The sequence below is a fragment of the Corvus kubaryi genome, unplaced genomic scaffold (genome assembly GCF_017639235.1).
Source record: "Corvus kubaryi isolate FWS band 111438036 unplaced genomic scaffold, C.kubaryi_AGA036_p1.0 37300, whole genome shotgun sequence".
NCBI lineage: Eukaryota > Metazoa > Chordata > Aves > Passeriformes > Corvidae > Corvus > Corvus kubaryi.
The window spans coordinates 1,784,352-1,804,400 of record NW_024581093.1 but is presented as its reverse complement, the minus strand read 5'-3'; the positions used below and the strand labels follow the sequence as shown (position 1 = coordinate 1,804,400).

General features: G+C 45.8%; 1 protein-coding gene across 1 annotated transcript; it reads left to right on the top strand.

Annotated features, from left to right (window-relative positions):
* The first annotated feature begins 10,969 nt into the window (after positions 1-10,969).
* Positions 10,970-19,586, top strand: LOC121664082. The gene is made up of 11 exons (XM_042027090.1): positions 10,970-11,298; positions 11,804-11,938; positions 12,722-12,846; positions 13,113-13,181; positions 13,361-13,474; positions 14,228-14,343; positions 14,637-14,692; positions 16,086-16,138; positions 16,874-17,001; positions 17,850-18,006; positions 19,094-19,586. The coding sequence occupies exons 1-11, from the start codon at positions 11,089-11,091 to the stop codon at positions 19,179-19,181; spliced, it is 1,251 nt and encodes a 416-aa protein (XP_041883024.1). The 5' UTR covers positions 10,970-11,088; the 3' UTR covers positions 19,182-19,586.
* Positions 19,587-20,049: the final 463 nt, after the last annotated feature.

Sequence of the window (20,049 nt, the reverse complement as noted above, 5' to 3'; positions counted from 1 at the left end):
TTTTGTGATGTGGAAATCACTCTCATTTGCAAGGTTAAATTAATAGAGTTTGAGAGTAACATAAGGATTCTGACATTTAAGAGCTACAGCAAATACAAAGTCACTTTCTTGAAAAGGAAAGCTTCTGAAAGCAGCTTGTTAGATACTCCAAATAGAACATTACTGATAGACTCCTTCAGTATACATTTTCAAATTTTCCCAGTTCAAGGGGAATTGAAAAGGAGAAGTCTCTTATTCAAACAAACACAAACATTCTACTGCAAGACTAAACGGTACTGCAAATGTTTATTATGCACATATCAGAATTATTGAATAGATTGGGTTGGAAGGGACCTTTAAATGTCCCCCAGTCCAACCTCCTGCCATGGGCACGGACACCTCCCACTATCCCAGGTTGTTCCAAGACCCCATCCAATCTGAGCTTGGACATTTCCAGGGATGAGGCATTCACAGCATCTCTGGGCAACCTGTGCATCCCCATTGTAAAAAACTTCTGATATCAAATCCCAACTGACCCTCTTTGAGTCTAAAACCATCCCCCCTTATCTTGTGTATCACTGCAGGAAGCTGTGATTGCTTTGTGGTTTGCTTTACAAATAACCTTTCAGGCTTTTCTTAAACTTCACAATATTGTGAAATCCACAACCATTAAGTTGTCACTGATGTGGCATTTGGTGGCAGCTGAGCAGAGACACACGAGCAGACAGGTTGAGTGTCTCACATTAATGTGCAGTGTCACCCACCCGTTTGGAGCTGAGGATGACAGGCAATGGAACACGACACACTCAGCCTCAGCAGGTGAAATATTCGAGTCAGAGTAATCAGCTGCAATTGCTCACGGAGAGTTTATTGACAAGACAGGGATGTGATTTGTTCAGTCAGTCCCTAATCCCAACTGCAATCCTGTGCAAAATCTGTGTTTATCACAGCCTCAGCAGTTACTGGTTTATGTGCAAGTGTCCCCTCAGATCAGCTTTGCAAGAATAATGGATTTAGGCATTCTCATGTGATTTCCCTTGTCCTTCTCCCCTCCAGCTGCTCCCACCTCGGTCCCTCCAAGGGAAGAGGATCAATGTTTGAAAGCTCTCCCTTTATGAAGAGCTCAGCATCCCCACTGAGATGCTCACAGCTTCCCTCTACTCTTCATTTATTTGCTTCAATGCCTCTCCTAACCAAATTTACTCTTTGTTGCATACGTAAGAGTACAAAAGGACAAAGCATTACACTCCAACCTCTAATACACCAAGCAACAGTTTTTCATTTGACCTTTCCCAAATCATTATCTTGCACCAGAAGATAACACTACATTATTCAATGCTTCATGCACAACATCATCTGTTTGCACACGTGGTTGTATTAAACCTGACCCAATCCAGTTCCACTCTTAGGTGTTACTTGAAATCCTCAGGTTGGGAATGTGTCACCTGACCTGCACCTCACTGGTACTGAAACTCAGGCCTAAAATGCAGAAATACCATTGGAATAAAAAAATACCCCAAACAACTTTTGAAGAAGTTACATTATAAACTCATGATCACCAGAAAGAGTCCTGTAAAATGACTGGTTTCAGTGGAAGATTACCCAGGGCATTAGGAAGATAAATGACACAACGTAACTAATTGTATCATAAGACCCCTGAACTGGTAATTAAATTTAAAAAACCAGGCACTTCAGGGTTAAGAACAGCCCTTTTCCCTGCTATTTTTTGAGGCAGAATGGAAAAGCATTGATGGAGGAAAAAAGAAAAGCTTATTTCTCTGCAATTTTTTTAAATAAGAATTTATATACAGGCTAAAAATCCATCAGCTGTCAAAGCATTAATTTTTTTGGCTGCCTTTTCCTTCAAGCTACACAATGGACAGTTCCTAAGTTTCCTTCCATTTCAGTAGTAACATAATAAAGAAAATGCCTTTATTTCAATATTTCTGATTGCTCTCAATAGTTGTAGGGACACCAACACATATTGCACATCAGAATAATAATCCTGCAGCACTTACACACGATGGATTTAAATCCTACCTGGAAGCAGAGCATTGGCAAATCAAAATCACAGCTCTGTAATCTCCCTAAGAGGTTACAGTATAAACATTAACTCCAGGAACTTCTGAGTTTTAAGTAAACCAAGCAGGCAACCTCCTCCTGCATCCAACTCCGTGGGCAATTTGGACTGTTCACTGCTGACAGATAAATATCCATCAGATAATGTCTGCACAGAGTCATGGCTAATTTAGAAGAATCACCTACTTTTATTACAGATCCAGGCAAGCCATACTGCAAAGGCATTTAAAAAGTCAGCTGTGGCTTTGTTTCAATTCAATTCAATTCAATTCAATTCTGGTCTAGCAGCCACCCTGTCGCGGGTTCGGTTTGTAACCAGGCAGAAACACCAATTTAGTGTAGTGGTTTGGTCCAAAATACTCATTACTGTTTATCTGCTGTGAGATAAGAATTAGGAGAAATGCAAAACAGGCACCAAACTTGAAAGAATATAAAGAAGTTTATTAACAGACCTAAAAGAAGAAGGAAAAAAAAATTATACCACCTTCAGAACTCTCCTCCTCCCCCCACCTTCCTCCCTTCTCCCACTGACAATGTTCAAAGACAACCCTTAAGATGTTCAGTCTGTTTACCACTTCCATAATAACCTTGTTCAGTCCATTTAGAAAGAGAAGTCTCTTCTTGCTCATGCTATGAAAACAGTATCACAACGAGACAGCCGCCCACTTCCAAATATTGTTCAGTCCATTTAGGAAGAGGAGTCTCTCTGCCTGCGTGTGAGTCCTTTCCCCCGACTTGCAGCTTTTCCCGCAACTGCCTTCGAGGGTCCACTCTTGAAGTTTTTTGGGGTATAATTTTAAGGTTGAGCCGTTCAGAAACAAAAACAGAGGCCCTTCTCCTTCCCTGGGAGCAAAGGGTCTTCATCATCTTCATCGTTAGGACTATCTCTGGGAGCATCTCTAGGGACTGAGGTTTTCTCCTTTCCCGTTTGGAGCAGAAGTCCTCATCTGGTTCCTCTCTCCCTGTCCAAACTTCTCATGAAATTACAGCTGCGTCAGCATCTGCCTATCTCAGCGCAGGTGCTTTTGCTCACGAGTTGAACACTCCACCCCCCATATCTTCATGGAATTACAACAGGATACTCTGATATATCATAGCTTCACAACAGAATTTCAGCTTTAAGCATCTCCTCTCTCTCTTCCCTCAGGTTTTCAGCTCTTCACAGCAATAAAAAGGGTTAATCTCACCTCGGCCTTGCAGCTTTGCAGCTGGAATGTTGAATTTTTCTTATTGCAGTGGAGAGGGGGGAGAGCCGAGCCGCTCCGGCTGCCCACGGCAAGGCAGTGGGGGGGGGTTCCACGGCTGGAACAGGTCCGTCGGCTCCAGGGTGGCCGTGGCCCGGCCCGGCCTGGCCCAAGCAGGGCCTGGCCAGGCCCGCTGGCCCCCACACGGGGCCCGCAGCCACCTGTCCCAGCGCCGGAAACGAGAGAGAGCTTGGAGGGGGAGTTTGCCTATTCTTAAATGTGGATCACAGAGGTGATCACAACTTTAAGTGGCTTAGAGAATTGTCCATATTCAAACTGGCCAGCTGATAGGTTCTATCAGTTCCCAGAGGAAACTGTAAGCACCCCTTAGCAAGGACGTCCCTTCCGGGACTATGCTTGCTAACCTATGACACACCCTCACTGCAATTCAGGAATCTGGGATGTCCCTAACACAGCACACAACTCTGGAGAAGAGCAGCTGAAACAGCTTGTCATGGAGATCCATGATACAACCCTGAAGTGTTATCATCAATATATCCCCAAATCCATCCTCAGCGGCACAGCTCACCATCTTTTCAAATCCTTGTTGTTTTTGCTCTAATGAAAATATATTAAGTATTTATCTCTTGAACTTCCAATTTATACCTTGCAGCCCTTTCCTTGGGCTGGTCCATCTCTGCTCTACTGCAGGCACACAGGGACAAGTCACAGTGGGAACACAGAATTAATATGAGACTGTGTGCAACACATTGACGAAAATATTCACTAAGTACATATTTAATACAGTCAAGTTTCAAGCTACTGTAACAATTCTCCTGAAGCCAGACCATCAGGAGCACTGGAATTGCTCCTTTCCAGCTTTGAAAAGGGGATGTGCTGCTTCTAAATCATCTCAGACTAAGGGTATATTAGAAGTACTTCAGCGTAAGTATGAAGCTCTTATTGGGAAGTTGAGCACCTAATTACTTATGTATTCTTTCAAACTGAAAGAGAAGAAGTTTAGTTTAGATATACAAAATGAATTCTTCCCTGTGAGGGTGGGGAGGCCCTGGCTGCCCAAAGAAGCTGTGGCTGCCCCATCCCTGGAATTGTTCAAGGCCAGGCTGGACAGAGCCCTGAGCAATCCCATCTAATTGAAGATGCTCCCACAGGGAGTGGGGAACAAGATGATCTTTAAGGTCCCTTCCCACCCAAACCATTTCTAGGACTTATGCCAGTAGTATCTTTACAAACATCCTCAAAACCCGGAAATGAGGATTCACGGTAAAAGAAGTTATTAAAAATGAAAGAAAACACCCCTATGCATGTATTCAGAACACATATTTATACAAAGTATTACGAAGATTTGCTATCAGACACAGAACAGATTTGTGATATCAAGTCACTCTTCCATAAGCACATAATAACACCTGAGACGTTCAGCAGGATATCTTTTCAATAACACATCTTTCACCCAGAGATATGAAAGCCAAAGAAAATATATTACACAAGACTTTTCTGCCCAGCAAAGAACCAAACACATTATCTGGTACATCAAGAGGTCACTGAGGTACAGCAGCAAGGACAAAACACTCCTGGACTAAACAACCTTCACTTGAGAAGGACACGAACATAATCTATGGCTGGGCTTTGATTTCTGCCTGTTCTGGAACAGGGCCACAGGCTTGAATTCAGATTAGACTCCAGAAGCCTGCAGGCTTACACCAATATCAACATTGGTATGTGAAAGCTGAAAGTTTTACCTCTTTGCAGAGAGCAATTGAATGAATCACATCCTACTTAAGAGAGTAATTTTTTTATTTCTAATTTTTGCATTCATCAGTGCACTCTCCATCCTCACACTCAGTTGAAGAGAGCTCAGGTATCACATACAGTGATTGTACTGTGATATCAAGCCAGCAAGCACATTTTTATGTCAGCTATTATATCCACATCCACATCCATGTGATTCTTCCTTCCAGATTCTAAAAATAATGCTATTGGTCAAACTTTCTCACTAGCAACTTTCAGTACTCATTAGAGGAACATTCAAGCCTTTGTTTCAATTGCTCCTCATATCAGACACATAAACCCTCATATTTCCTCAATGTTCTTCATGTTCAGCCTTTCAACCGCTGCAAAATTCTATCAATTCACTTTCCTTAAAAGTTCTCTGTCCTCATAAAAGGCATAAAAAAGAAATACAGCAGATCTGTATGATACAATATATACTACGCTAAAGGAAAACCAAGAAGCTTTAGAGAGATAAAAGTATTACCAATTCCTTTCACCCACAAAGAGCTCTCAGCTATTTAACTCTAATCTCAAACCGCTAAAATTTCACATCAGTTTATCTCCTAATGAACCAGTACGGCTCCTTTTTATCTGTAAATTTTCAAAGTCAGAGAGCATTCACTTCAAAAGAACTAATTTAAGTCTGTTAATGTGAACAGTCACGGCGACTTCAACCTAATTATGTCTCCAGCAAAGCAAACAGTTACATCACTGTAATTCTGCATCCTGATACCATCATACGAGTGGATATTCAGTATAAAAAGTAGCCAGTGATTTCCCAATCCCTTTTTAATGGCACAGATCACACTCACGCTGTGCTGTACGAACCCACCCTCTCATTTCAGAGCTATTTGCATTCCCACTTCCTGCAAGCGCTACTCTTCCCTCCTGGAAGTAAGGAAAACTAGAACCACATAAATCAGGGAAACTCCCTGGAGCAAGCGCCAGGGCACGGCTGGAAAGGTGGGAGTCAAATGGGAGCTGCTCCCTGCCCTTCCAGCTTCCCACGGCGGCAGCTCGGACTCTCCAGCACCCGCGCTGGGGCTCAGGGACACATCCAGTCTTCTTCCCAGAGCTGCTGATGGACGACTTCTTTTTTTTTTTTTTTTTTTTTTTTGGTGTAAATAACGCGGAAAGCCACAGGAGACGCAGAAACACTCCATTAACGGAGCCCAAACAGCAGCCCAGCCCTCAGCCCGGCCTGAGGCGGCTCATCCCCGCTCGCTCTTCCCGGGGCCACCGCGCTCCTTCCCGCGGGGACCCGCCGGGGCGAGGGGACACCAGTGCGGGGAGGGACCGCAGGGCAGGTAACTTAGCAGCACCAGCAGCAGCAGCAGCGGCGGCGGCGGCGGCGGCCGCGCTGCCCTCGGCGCGGAGGGGCGCTGGGGCCGGGCCCCGGCCGCTGGAGCTCCGCGCCCGCCGCCACCGCGCCCGGGGGTCCCGAGGCTCCCTCGGACCCGCAGGATCCCGGAAGCCGCGGGGGCGGCGCTTCCGCGGGAGGCGGAAGGGACGCGCGCACCGCCCCGCGCAGGCGCGGAGGGAGGGGCGGGGCGGGGCGGCCCTGAGGGCAGGGGCGGGGCCGCGCCCGGGCACACCCGCAGTGCCCGACCTGGAGCGGCCCGGGCGGGGAGGAACTGCCGGGATCGTCCCGCTCCACCTCCTGCCTCGGGCAGAGACACCGCGTACTGGCCCAGGGTGCGCCGAGCACCGTCCGACCTGGCCCGGGACAGTGCCGGGGATGGGGCCGCCACAGCTTAGCTGGGCAGCCTGTGCCAGGGCCTCCCCACCCTCACAGGGGTGAATTTGCTCCTAACAGCTAATCCAAACCTGCTCTGTCAGTTTGAGGTCATTCCCTCTGGTCCTGTCACTACGTGGTCGTATAAACAGTCGCATTCCATCTTTCCTGTGGGCTCCCTTCAGGCACTGCAAGGCCACAATTAGGTCACCTTGAAGTTTCTCTTTTCCAGGCTAAACAATCCCAGCTCTCCCAGCCTTTCATCCCAGCAGAGCTGCTCCATCCCTCTGCTCATCCTGGTGCCTCCTCTGGGCTCTCTCCAGCAGCTCCAGGTCCTCCCTGTGCTGGCCCCAGGGCTGCATTCAGCTCTGCCCGTGGGGTCTCAGCTGGGCGGGGCAGAGGGGAGCGATCCCCCCGCCTTCCCTGCAGCCCACGCCGGGGGATCAGCCCAGGGCATGGGGAGTTTCTGGGCTGGGGCGTGTGCAGCCTCTCACCCACCAACGCCCCCAAATCCTTCTCCCAGGGCTGCTCTCGATCTGCTCGTCCCCAGCCTGGTTTGAACCTGGGGTGCCGTGACCCATGCGCAGCACCTGCAGTTTGTCTTATCATACCTCATGGGCTCACTCGGGATTCGAGAGTAAAACTGAACTTGTAGGCTGCCAAGTGATGCCTCATGGTGTTACTGCCTCCCTGGAGATCTGTATCCCTCTGGAGGCTTCCTTACCAGCAGCAGGACATCACCCTGCCCCTGCGAGAACTGAACACGGGTTTTAATTCAGTTTCTCCATGAAGAATTTTTGCTTTATGTCTACACATATTTCATTACAATCCTTCATTAGCTTGTATGTCATCCGTAGAAGTGTTGTTCAAGGCCACGTTGGATGGGGTTTGGAGAAACCTGGGATAGTGGGAGGTGTCCCTGCCCATGGCAGGGGGTAGAACTGGATGAGCTTTAAGGTCCCTTCCAACCCAAACCATTCTGGGATTCTGGGATTTCACTTCCCAGAGTCTCAGAAAGGTGATTTGGCACCTAATTCAAGAGCATGTTCAGCAGTTCACTAAATTTGGTCAACGTGTGCTTAAACATCAGTAGTTAAATTGTTTGATATGGAAATAATATTACATGACGCTCATTCGGGATTTCCCACTGTGTATTAGGAGAAATACAGACCCAGTAGCTTAAAAAGTAGAGGCAAAACAACAAACCTTGCAGTGTGTGGGCTGAGGATATTTTTAAAACACATAAAAAATGCTGAAGGATGACAAACAGAAACGACGACAACTTGGGCATGCTTCTGCATCCTTTTTTTTCTTGTAGCATGACCACCATCTAGTGGGACACGGGCAGCCAGCGCACAAGGGTTGTGTGTGCTGATAAGTGCAATAAATACAGCTGCTCACATGCCTGTTTGTCTCTTCTCTGTGATGAAAACCTTGATTTTACATATAATAATCTATTTCCCCACAGCTAGGTTTCACACACTAAATCAGTCGATGCCAGTGTCTCTGCTATTCAAATAGAATTATGTAAATATCTATAGACACAAGACCATAAGAGCTGATCTTTTTCTAAAACTGCCTTTTCCCTCTGTGTTTTCCTTAATGTAGCTAATACGTCATTTATGCAGGAATGAAAACAAAACAAATATTATATTCTTAGATGTATTATATTTATTGTACTCTACTATATTAAATTATAGTGAGCTTAACCCTTGAGAAAACTACCATTCTTGTGCTTTTATTTCTGGATGGCTGAGATACCAGAATTACCCAGGAGTTACAAAAAAGTTAGGTGCTGTGTCATCTTTTTTTAGCAGTATTGCAGATGCTTAAGACAGTATGCAGAAGGTTAAATTTATGCTAGTCAGGAATTCTTAAAGTCAGCTTGCTTTTTCTTTGTGTATCAGTCACAGATTTCTCATTTCCTCCTGACCTTAAAAACAAATCAGTTGAGTATTTTCCTCCCCACACTTTTGCTAAACATGTGGAGCAGCTCTTAGGCTTGTTTTAATACACACAGCGTTGGTGTTGTCACGCAAAAAACATCCCCAGACATGTCAGGACTTTGGTTCTTCTGCAAGTCCTGCTGGTGTGGAACCCATTTCCACCACAAATAATATTGCCAAGATAAACTGTTTGCCAGAGATAACTTCAAGTCCTCAAACAAATTACCTAAGAAATGTGGAAACAGAAGGTTGCATGAAACAAATTGTTTCCATGCTTCCTGTCCTCACAGGAAGGAACGGAGCTTATCTCTGTTACAGATTCCACAGGGACACACACACTCAATGCCTTCACCGTGGCTTGGGGAGACTCTGGGAGGTTTGGAATGCTTCACATATCAGAAGAACTGTATGAAATCTTCAAGCCCCATTTCTCCTCCCCTCAGAAATGCAAATATTGAAATTCAAATGGTTTGTGTAAGGACTCTGACAATTTGGCGAAGGGCAGCAAAGCTCTTGGGTTGCACTGGGAGCAAAAAGAGTTTAGAAGAGTCTGTCATTTGTTGTAGCCCCTTCCATCTCAGGCAGACTCGAGCTGCTGAGAATATAATTATGTGCATGTTTGTAAAGTCCCAAAGGTTTGTCATTTGTGTGGCTCTTTCCCCATTGACTATTGCTTTGTGTCAATAATGTCTTTAAATTCTAGAAGAAAAGAAAAGCTGTTTTTCATAATCCATTCCCTTCGCAGCATTTCTGTGGACGAAGCCACATCTGCCGTGCTGCAGGTGCAGGGTGATAACATTGTGACACATCTCTTTCTTTCAGACTGTTTTCAATCCCTCCACAGCACAATCTGAAGTATGAAAACAACCTTATTATCCCTCTGGCTCTCTGCCTACTCTAGATGCTTAACTTTAAGATGTGCCCCTTCAATATTGGCTGAAGCAAGGGTGATTTACAGAAATTAATTTCTGAGCCTCATTGTCTGAGTCTCTGGTGCCTTCTGTCCTTCTCCTTTTAATTTGATGTGGCCCATGGACACCAATAAAGCAACACAGAACAGTTGTGCCAGTCTCAGAAAAGGGAAGCTGTGTAAAACCGAGGAACCTTTTTAAGAAGATAAAAGGAACATCATATATACTAGAAGCTTTTGAGGGAACAGTAGAAACATGATCACTGAGGCAGTGTGAGTGCACATCAATATCAGGACAAACTAGATAAAGGGCAGAAAGGAGCAGCAGAAAACAAGTTACATTCAGAGAAGAAAATCAAAAGAACCATAAGCAATGATCCGTTAGATGCAAACCGGGGCAGAGGTGGTTATAAAACCAAACTGAGGCACAACCGAAACAAGGCATTAAAATGCACAATAAATGCTTTTGAAAGTTAACAGAGAGTCCGCTGAGAAGTTTGGAGAGCTAACAAGGAGTCAAAACACCCAGGAAACAAAGAAAGCACAGGTTCTGAGGGCTCCAGCTTTCTCCAAGGCAAGATGAGCTGCACTTCAACTTCTCCTGAGAGGCTGGGTTTGTTTCAGTGTAGGAAAATGAGACTAAATGCTTGCTAACTGCAAAAGGAATAAAAAGATCTCTTGTGCAGCCAGCCAAAAGCCTCCAAAAATATGGCATCTAGAAATGGTACCTATAAGAGATGCTGAAGAGATGCTGTGGGTGGGGCTGTTTGGCTCCTTGCGTGAAGTGAGCTGCTGCCTGTTGGCTGGAGCCGGCAGTGGGAGCAAGTAAAGGACGCACTTACACCAAGAGCCCAATAAAACAGGATCATAAATCATAAAATCATAGAATAGTTTGATTTGGAAGGGTCCTTTTAAAGGTTATCTAGTCCAACGCCCCCCTGCCATGGGCATCTTCAACTAGACCAGGTTGCTCAAAGCTGCATCCAAATGTTTCCAGAGATGGGGCATCCACCGCCTCTCTGGGCAGCCTGTGCCAGTGTTTTACCATGCTCCTTGTGAGACACTTATTTCATATATCTAATCTTAAACGGACTCTCCTTCAGCGATCTGCAGCAAAGAGTTCGGTGCCTCGGGGAAGAGAGCCTAATACCCACTTTTTCTGCACCGCATCACTGGACGGTTTCCTAGAAATTCGGCTGCGTCTTTCCCAGGAGAATTGCCTGAACTTCCCTTGGAGTGCATAGTAAATAAAAGGCGCAAAAGCAGCTTCCCAGAGTTGGACAAGCCCCTCGCGGAAATGACTCGAGCCATCCCGGGACACGGCGGGGAGCGGCCGCGAGGCGGGGTTTGGAGGCGGCCGGAGCCAGCCCCGCACCAGGCTCCGCACCGCGTCCAGCTCCGCACCGCGCCCAGCATCGCTCCGCACCGCGCCCAGCATCGCTCCGCACCCCGCACCCCGCGATGCCGGCGCTGCCGGCGCTGCTGGCGCTGGTGGCCGTGGCGCTGCTGGCGCTGCTCGGGGCCGGACGAGCAGCCGCCCCCGGCTCCTGGGCGCCGCTGAAGCGCTGGGCCCTGGGCTGCGTCCTGCTCTGCCTCGGCGCCTGCAGGCAGCGGGCGGCCGGAGGCACCGCCGAGCCGCGGCGGCCGCGCCCGCTCCGCGCCGACCCCCACGTGAGTGGCCTGGGATCCCCGATCCTGAGACCGCCTTCCCCGGGATCCGCTTCTGCGATACCCTATTCCCATTCCCTGGCATCTCTGTCTCACTCATCCCTGGCACTTCCATCCTCAGCATCCCCACGTTCCCTCAGAACACCCTTTCCCCTTTGGACTCAATCTTCCCTGGACCTACGCCACCTCCACCTCTACCCCACTGCGTCCTCTGCATTCCAGCACCTTGCATCCCCCTGGCAATCCCTCAGGTACTCCCGTTCCCTGCGTCCTGGTGCCTGGCAGCCCTCACTGCCCAATTTTTATGAGCTCTCCTGTCTTTTGACTGATGTTTCACTGCTGCTTGCAAAGGTCTCTGGCTGTTCTTGGGGTGCCTGCTATGAAATACAAAAAGTGAAAGTAAAATTTGATCCCTGAGAGGAAGCCTATGGAAAACAAAAGATTGCTGACCTACTCTTCTCCCTTTCCTGCCTCCAGCTAGAGCTGAAATCCATTTCCCTCTCCTCAGGCGCTCGATTCCTTGTACTTCACTGGCTTTGCAGAGACCAACAAGACCTTTGTGATCGCTCGCCTTGCCAGGCGTCCCGCAGGCCTCTGTGAGATGTGGCTCTTCCTGAGGCTGGATGGGATAGGGGAGTTCGAAGTAAGTGCTGGATGTGTGGTGATGTTCAGGAGCAGTTTTTAACTCCCGTCTTGAGCCTGTGATAGGATCCCAAGCCAAAATTAATGTTCTCTGCATCTTCACACCAGTAAGACACCAGTGCTGTGTCTAAAGGCAGTGGAAGAACTGGCCAGAGTACTGGGTATGTCCCTTTTTCAGAAGGATCTGACACTCATTCCCCTTTCCCATAACGTGAACAAAACCACATATTTTCTAAAAAGTGGCTTATTAAATCCCCCAGGAAGAATTTGAGCATCCAGTATTTCCAATAAGGTGCAGCACATGGTTAATGAGTTCCATTTTCTGCTTATGGTTGGTTTTCCCCCCTTTTTTCATTTTAATGCTATAAAACCATTTGGAATTGCCTCTTTGAAAGAGAAGGGAAAGCTTTTAGGGAGTTTTATGCACATCTGCTTCATTCTTGCTGAAAAGAAAGCTTAATCAGATATTATTAATCACATTTTTGCCTGTGGATTTTCTTTTTCTGTTAAGAGCTGGCTACATAGTAAAGAAGGAGAGAAGACCTGACATAAATCCCTTTGTACTCAACTCTCTTTATGTTCACAAATCTGTTTCACTAAGTAGCCATGACTGGAAAAAGCAGGAGAAATCCTATTTGCAGAATATAGGGAGGGGGGGAAAAAGATATAGGATTGATGTGCATTATTTTGGGTTTTTAGTAATATTTAGTATAACAAGACTACTTTGTATCATCATCACAATTGAATAAAGCAAATATTTTCTTGAAATGTTTCCTCTTTTTAGCACCCACAGCATCCAAACATGATGGTGAGAGATGAATCCGAAGAGATCTGGAGTGGAGGAGGGCTCACTATGGAATACTTGGAGCCCCAAATGTGCTGGAAAATAAATTTTGATGGATTACTCAGGTATTGCAGCACTCCCTAATGTCATTTATCTATACTTAAAACCAAGGCTTTTTCAGCACTATCTGGAAACATATTTAACCAACTTGAACCAAAAGCTGTTTGGTAACTGACATACTTTGATTTTAAAGGAATGAAATCATATCTGGTAGGGTATAGTATTATAGATTCTTCTGCAGTGTCTCCTATTCCATCCGATGCCAAACACATAAGAAACATTTGGTTGTTTGTTTAGGAGTGATATAAAATTATAGTGCTTTGCCTTGCAGGAAAGGACCCTACAGACAGCAGTGGACTGAAGAGGAAGGAGAACTCGTACCAGTTAAATTCTCTTTGCAGTAAGTGTTTAATCTTTGCTTTGGGATGTACAGTGAGCTCATGGCTCATTTAAAATGGTGAAAATCAGAATTTTCAAAAAAAATACAAAGATTTCCACTGTCAAAGTAGCAAGGTACAACTTGGCCTAGCATGATCTGGATGCTAATAATGTCTTTTTTTCCCCCCTCTTTTTTCCTAGTTGGGAGAACTCCACAGAAGTTTTTAACTTTAATGTTGACAGTAACCCCAGCACATTTGCTCGTGCTTTAGCCCAGGAGCCATGGACTATCAAGCTCTTCCAGAAGGTCAAAAAGTGAGAGGCAAGATCAATGTCTTCTGGGATTAATAATAATTTTTTTCTACAGATCTCTTCAAGGTCTGTTGTGTGTTGTAGTTGGTGGAAGATTTTAGAAGGTGGGTTTAAATTTGAAGTGTTTTAATAAAGGACATGGCTCCTGTTTTCAATGCCACACCAGACCCGGGGGATCCTGCTCACGGGTGGGATCTTCCTTCATGTGGTGAAGGATGGGGGTGAAACCTTCAGCATCAGGAATATTTTTTATTCTTTTTTCATTGGTTTAGCCAGCTTCCAAAATCAGTGGTCCAGGTATATCTAAGGAAAGGAATATAACCCTGTGAAAAACAAGCTGAAGTGGGTGTTTGAATTACTATACAAGCTCTGGAGAGCTGAAAATATGAGCATCAAGAATATGTTGTCCAAATAGAAGCAGAAATTATGTATATCAATAATGTGTGGGTTTTGGTGATACCTGCTGAGTTCTGAGCAGCAGCTGTTTGGCAGCCCAGTATTTCTTCAAACAAAGGGTGATTTCATAGTCTGCCAGGGTGAGAATTTGCTGTTGTTTTATTCTCAGGTGTCTCATCATGTAGTAATAACTGGGAGATGTAGAAGTGATTGCTGATGTGCAAAATCTGGGCTAGCCATGGTCCAGATGCTCTGAAAGTTCCTTCATTTTGGGATATAAATCCATCAGATTGGCATCAAGGCTTCTTGAGGAGACCTGGAGATCTTATCTGTGCTGATCCACTCTTTTCTTTCTTCCAGACAAAGGGAACGGCATTTCCGACACGAGCAGTGGGGCCAGTCTGTTGGAGAGATTGACATAGAAAATCATGGGAAAATGGAACTTTCCCTCAGAGGCGTTCGGAGCCACTCCTATGGTAACAGCACTGGAAAGAATTCCCTCCCTTGGGAATACCTGCACTCTAGCTGGCACTGGCAGGGCAGCGAGACTGAGGATTATCTGCTAAAATAACCAGGACAATGCCTGGACATGAAGTTAAGGCATTCCAGAGGAAATACCATCACTATTTTGGGGATGTACATTGCTTACCACGTTATCAATTACTGGGTATTTCTTTATCCAAAGTTAATGCCAACTCAGGTCCTGTTTGTTCACACTTCCCAGGAATGGTGAACTTCAGGTTGGGGGATTTTGTTCTTTCTTTTGCAGGTATCCGGAATTGGGCTGACATTTACCGCTATGTCATGATTTTGGCACACTTTGAAGTAGGTATTAACAGGGCGATGTGCTACTTAACCAGGAAATATTTATGACCTTTTCAGGCATATTTAAGTACCCATAAATAAGGAGTTGGGAGCATCCGTGGTGTACAATCAGAGGTGCTCGTGGTGGCACCATTAGCCCAGATCAGTGTCAGGAGCAGCTCTCAAAAGCAGAGCTATGTGTATAAAAACTGAGATTTTGCTACGCTGATTGAAGCAAAACTTGTTTTGATAACTGGAAATGGTTCATTTTGGCTTTTTAAAGAAAAATTCGGCAGGTAGCTTTACAGGAGAGTTTCTCAGCTGCTGCAAGTACCCAGCACTTCATGGAGTTGCTGCAGTGCTGATTCCCATTAATGGGAAGCCTGAGGTGTTTGAGGCATCCTAAGCCTTCGTGACAGCAGTCAGCAAATATTTCTGCCTGTGCTGAGCAATAATTCTCTGCTTTGCTGTGTGCAGGAGAGGCAGGGCTGGGGCTGCTGGGAGCACACAGCCCAGGGACAGGCTGAGGGCTGGCCCTGCCAGCTGCCAGCCAAACCCAGCAGATGCTCCTGAAAAGGCATTTCCTTTGCCAAGCCAGGCGTGAAGCAAAACTCTCTATTATAGTCAGCATTACAAGGGTTTAGCCTGAATTCTGAATAAAAGTTCATTTCCCAGATATATGGGGCCAGCACAAAAGCACAGCTTGGAAAATCCCACTTCTGTGCAAATCTGATTTATCACGTGCCTGTGTACCTTTTAATAAGACTGAGCTTTGGCACCACAATGTATAACCAGGTAGCAACCTCTCCCTGTTCTTCAGTTATTCAGGACTCACAGTGACTGTGGCTGTTCTGCCCCTAATTAAAAGCCAGCTGACTTCGTTAAGAAGTTTATTGCAGACTGAAGTTTGGAGTCCTCTTACCCTGAGTGTCTGTACATTTACAGCATCACAGAGGAGGCTTCAATTTGCCTCAGAGCAGCCCAAGTGGAGCATGAAGGGTTCCAGACTCAAGGATGGAAGAGAAATTAGTAAAACCAGGAGATTCCAGTTCCTTCTTAATATTTTCCCTATCTGCTGCTCCCAGACATAAACTAATACAGGTTAGAAAAGAAGTCTGGTCAAACTACATCAGTTTTGTACTCCTGTGCAGGCTTTGTTTCCATCCTATGTCCTCTTGCTGTGGACTTCCTGTTGTCCCCATTGTCCTTAATTTGTCCTGAACGTGTTTGGTTTATATTCCTGGATTTGTTTGCAGCCAGATTTTCATGGAAGATGTAGTGAGAGGCTTTTAAAGTATGAAGCCATAGCACATTGCATAAGCTGAGTTATATCCAGTGTTTTCTTGGTCCAGCTGGTGAAGGACCCTCCAAAATGAGTCTGCATGACTTTGGCTGCTTTGTCTTTCTCTTGCAGGATGGGACTGCAGCACATTTAACAGTTATTAATATGCCAGCTACCACAACTCAGTAAGTGACCAAAGAACTTTATGTTGCTAAAAAAACACTCATCTTTAAGGTGACAAAAGCTGCACTACAGGACACCTGTGTGCACATTCTTGCTTTGAACCTGCACAGCCCAATTTCCATCCATGCCCTCATGCTCCCTGCTCCCAGTTTTTCATTTGCAGTTAGTCACCAGGATGGCTTTTACCTTCCCTTGTTTCCTTCCCATTCAATGACTGAGGGCTGGTGCAGCTGCCTGTGTGACTGTCTGGATGATTTAGAGGTACAAATTGGGCACTTCCAGCTGTTTGAGAAGGTGTGCCTGACTGTAGTCTGCATTCCACAGGGAGCCCTGCCTTGTTGACTGGTGTGCTTTGCATCCAGAGTATGAAAGACCCGTATCCGTGGCCCCAAGGTTGCTCCAAGACCTGTCCAACCTGGCCTTGGACACTTCCAGAGAAGGGGCAGCCACAGCTTCTCTGGGCACCCTGTGCCAGGGCTTCACCATCCTCACAGGGAAGAATTCTTTCCCAATATCCCATCCATCCCTGCCCTCTGGCAGTGGGGAGCCATTTTCCTTATCCATGCCCTTTTCCAAAGTCCCTCTCCAGCTTTCCTGGAACCCCTTTACGCTCTGGAAAGGGCTCTAAGGTCTCCCCAGAGCCTTCTCTTCCCCGGGTTGAACAATTCCAATTCTCTTGGCTGGTGTTTTTGAGTTTTGGTTGAAATTTAAATCTGCTCCATTCCTCTCCCCTTCAGCCTCAGTGTAGGTTATGTGTTTTTTCCTGATGGGAGGAAGGCTGGCATTGAGTGGTCCAACGCCTCCCTGGCTGAGATGGCTGAGGATGGGATTATCCAGGATGAGTATGGAGTCAGTTTTACTGCCGGTAAGCTCAACACAGTCCAGCTACATCTGCCTTCATTGCAGGGACGCAGTTCCTTTAGCGGAGGGAAGACTATTCAGTGAGATTCCATGTGATCTTGGGGAATGCATCACCTCACATTCTCACCTGAGAAATCAACTTAGAACCCTAAAATCCTGGTTTGGGTTGAAAGGGACTTGAAGATCCTCTGGTTCCAACACCCCTGCCATGGGCACTTCCCTGCTTAAATTAAATCATAGGTGTGGTGTGTCCTGGGTGAAATGTGTCCACTGCAGGAGCAGGGCTGCAGGTTCCAGAGGGAGAGTTCCAGGTCCTGTTTGTGGTGACTGTTGCTCATATTAATCCACATAAAATATATATTCTGGATATGGCATGGGGGAAAACCCGGACTGGATTGTTCATGGGCTAGGGAATGAGGGGAAACCCGGACTGGAATTTTCCATAACACGGAATGGGGGAAAACCCGGACTGGATTCTTCCCAGAATATGGCATGGGGGAAACCCGGACTGGATTTTTCCCAGAATACGGAATGGGGGAAAACCCGGACTGGATTTTTCCCGGAATACAGCATGGGGGGGGGGGGGGGGGGGGGGGAACCCGAACTGGATTTTTCCCAGAGCATGGAATGGGGGGAAAACCCAGACTTTTTCTGGGGGTTTCAAAACATCTGTTATGAGGTGGATTCAGCTGGAAATATAGTTGATCAGTTTACTTGATTTACAAAGCAGACAGAACTATTACTCTCCAGAAATGCATAAAAACCCCCATATGCAAAAATAATAGTGCGAATTTTGAGATAAAATACTCCTGAAGGTCAGTGACATTATTTCCTTTTTCACTCTTCTCCAAGGTGGCAAGAGCTTTGATGTTTCTGCAGCTCTGGATGAGCAGACCTGTCCCGTGGTGTACAATGGCCTGACAGGGAATGGAGTTTTCCACGAGTGCATTGCAGATTTCCAACTGAATGGGTTAACACCAGGCTGGGGCCTGGTTGAATTTTATTACAGGTAAAATAATGACAGGCAGGAAGAGGTAAAGAACTCCCATCCTCCTATATTGACTTATATGGTTATGTCTCCATAGATATTTGAAGCAATATGCACAGATTTTTTTTTACGTGATGTAAAAAATGTTGTTCCTTTAGTGCTTAATGTGTTTATGAAGTTGACAAACACTCTATATATTATTTGAAAAGGAATGATTGCACAAGCACTTCATGGGTGCAGCCAATTTGTTTGTTATCTAGCTTTCTGTGGGTTTTATATAGGTTTCCATATAGGTTTATCAGTTGCAGGATGGTTCATTCTCGATGCTCTCTTATTTAGAAAATCTGTCCCATTATAGAAATAAAGAGTCCTCTGCCCCAAACAGAGGCTGTTTACATGGTGAAACTTGCTCACTCAAGGATGTGTGTGGACAAGATTTATTTGAACAGATAAATGTTCAGAAAATCCCCACAGGAATGGCTCCGTTAGGGGCAAAATTATATTCACAAAGAATGTGCTTCCCTTCTCAGTGAATTGCTGTTCCTCCAGCCACATGATTATCACACTCTTTCATTGGAGTCTTTTCCATATGGAGTCTTTGCTTTCATGAAAGAAAAAGGCAAATGTTGTTGTTTACATTTAGTTTGCTTTTTAAAATAAACACTAATCCTTGGCTGTCAGAGGAAATGCCATAAATGACTTTCAGGAGATGCAGAGCTCAGCTCCTTCTGAAAACCAGACACATTTAAAGAACATTAAGCAGGCCAAGAGTGCAAAATACCTGCTGGGTGAACTTGAACCTGCTGCTGCTGCCAGGTAACTGCTCCCTCCCCTCTCTGGCTGTCCGAACCTGCCTGGTGGAGGAAATGACCCGGCAGGGAAAGCCTCAGATAAAACCCAAACAGGACACGCTCTGCAAGTCCAGACAGTCCCATCCAGCTCTGGAGCCACCCCAGGGAGTCTTCATTTGGCAGTGCTGACACAATTCCTGTTGGCTCTATCCCATATCTGCTTCCAGATCAACCCCATGGTAGAAATGAAAGGGTGGGGGTGTTGTTCTTCCTCCTTGCCACGAGACGCCAACTTAGCATTGCCTCTCTTCCCACAGGGATGAGGCCGCCCAGCCGGTTCCAAATCTGCAGCTTGGTTCCAAAACAGAAGGACCTGACCCTGCCACCAAAGGCTCTCCTCCATGATCACTTTCAAGCTTGTCCCAGAAATGTTAGCAAGCAGCAGCTTTCAAAAAAAGTATAATTCCCTGCAAAAAAACGCACTGGTTTGAGTGTGGAACTCACCACAGGATGCTGGGGAGGTCGAGGGTATTAAAGGATTTGGAGAGAAATGAGATACATTTTTGTTAGTGCAGCTTTCAGTGGTTGCTAACCAGGGTGGTCTGGAGGCAATTTGAAGGAAGTCTGATTGCAGGAGGAGTGCACTGCGAAGGATCACTCCATGCTCTGTGCTTTGGTGTTTTCCCTAAATTGCCAGTTGCTCCCCACCGTGATGACCAGGACCTCAGGCTCTGTGGATCTCTGACCCAATTTAGCAGCTCCTCTGTTCTCTCAGATTTGTTTTTGAAATAAAAACTGTGTATTTCTGAACCCTCTGGTTGTTATAGTCATTAAAACGTGGGAAAAACCTGTTACAGGAAACTGCACGGATTTGATAGTTATGTCTATGACTGTGTAAAACATGAAGTGGAAGGAGCAGGAGAAATCACATCTAGATGAGGTGTCCTCTAGGAATAGCATTAATGGCCAGTGAAATAAGTGGTACAAACATGATTTTCCCTTGTCTGAACTTAAGCCAGGGTCTGGTAATCCAGTTTAGAAAGGGATCTGAATTCCTCATCATTCCCTCGTGGGTGCCTTTTTAACCACAGTATCCACGACAGTCACTGGCCCAAGGTAGCCCACAGTGTATTCCCTACTTAGATGGCTATTAAATACTGAAAATTGAACACACTTAAGATATATATTAAATATAATGAAGCGGAAGGTCTGGAGAGGAGAAATTAAGGAAAGATGCCTTATAGTTAATAGTGCCACCATTCCATTTCAGAAA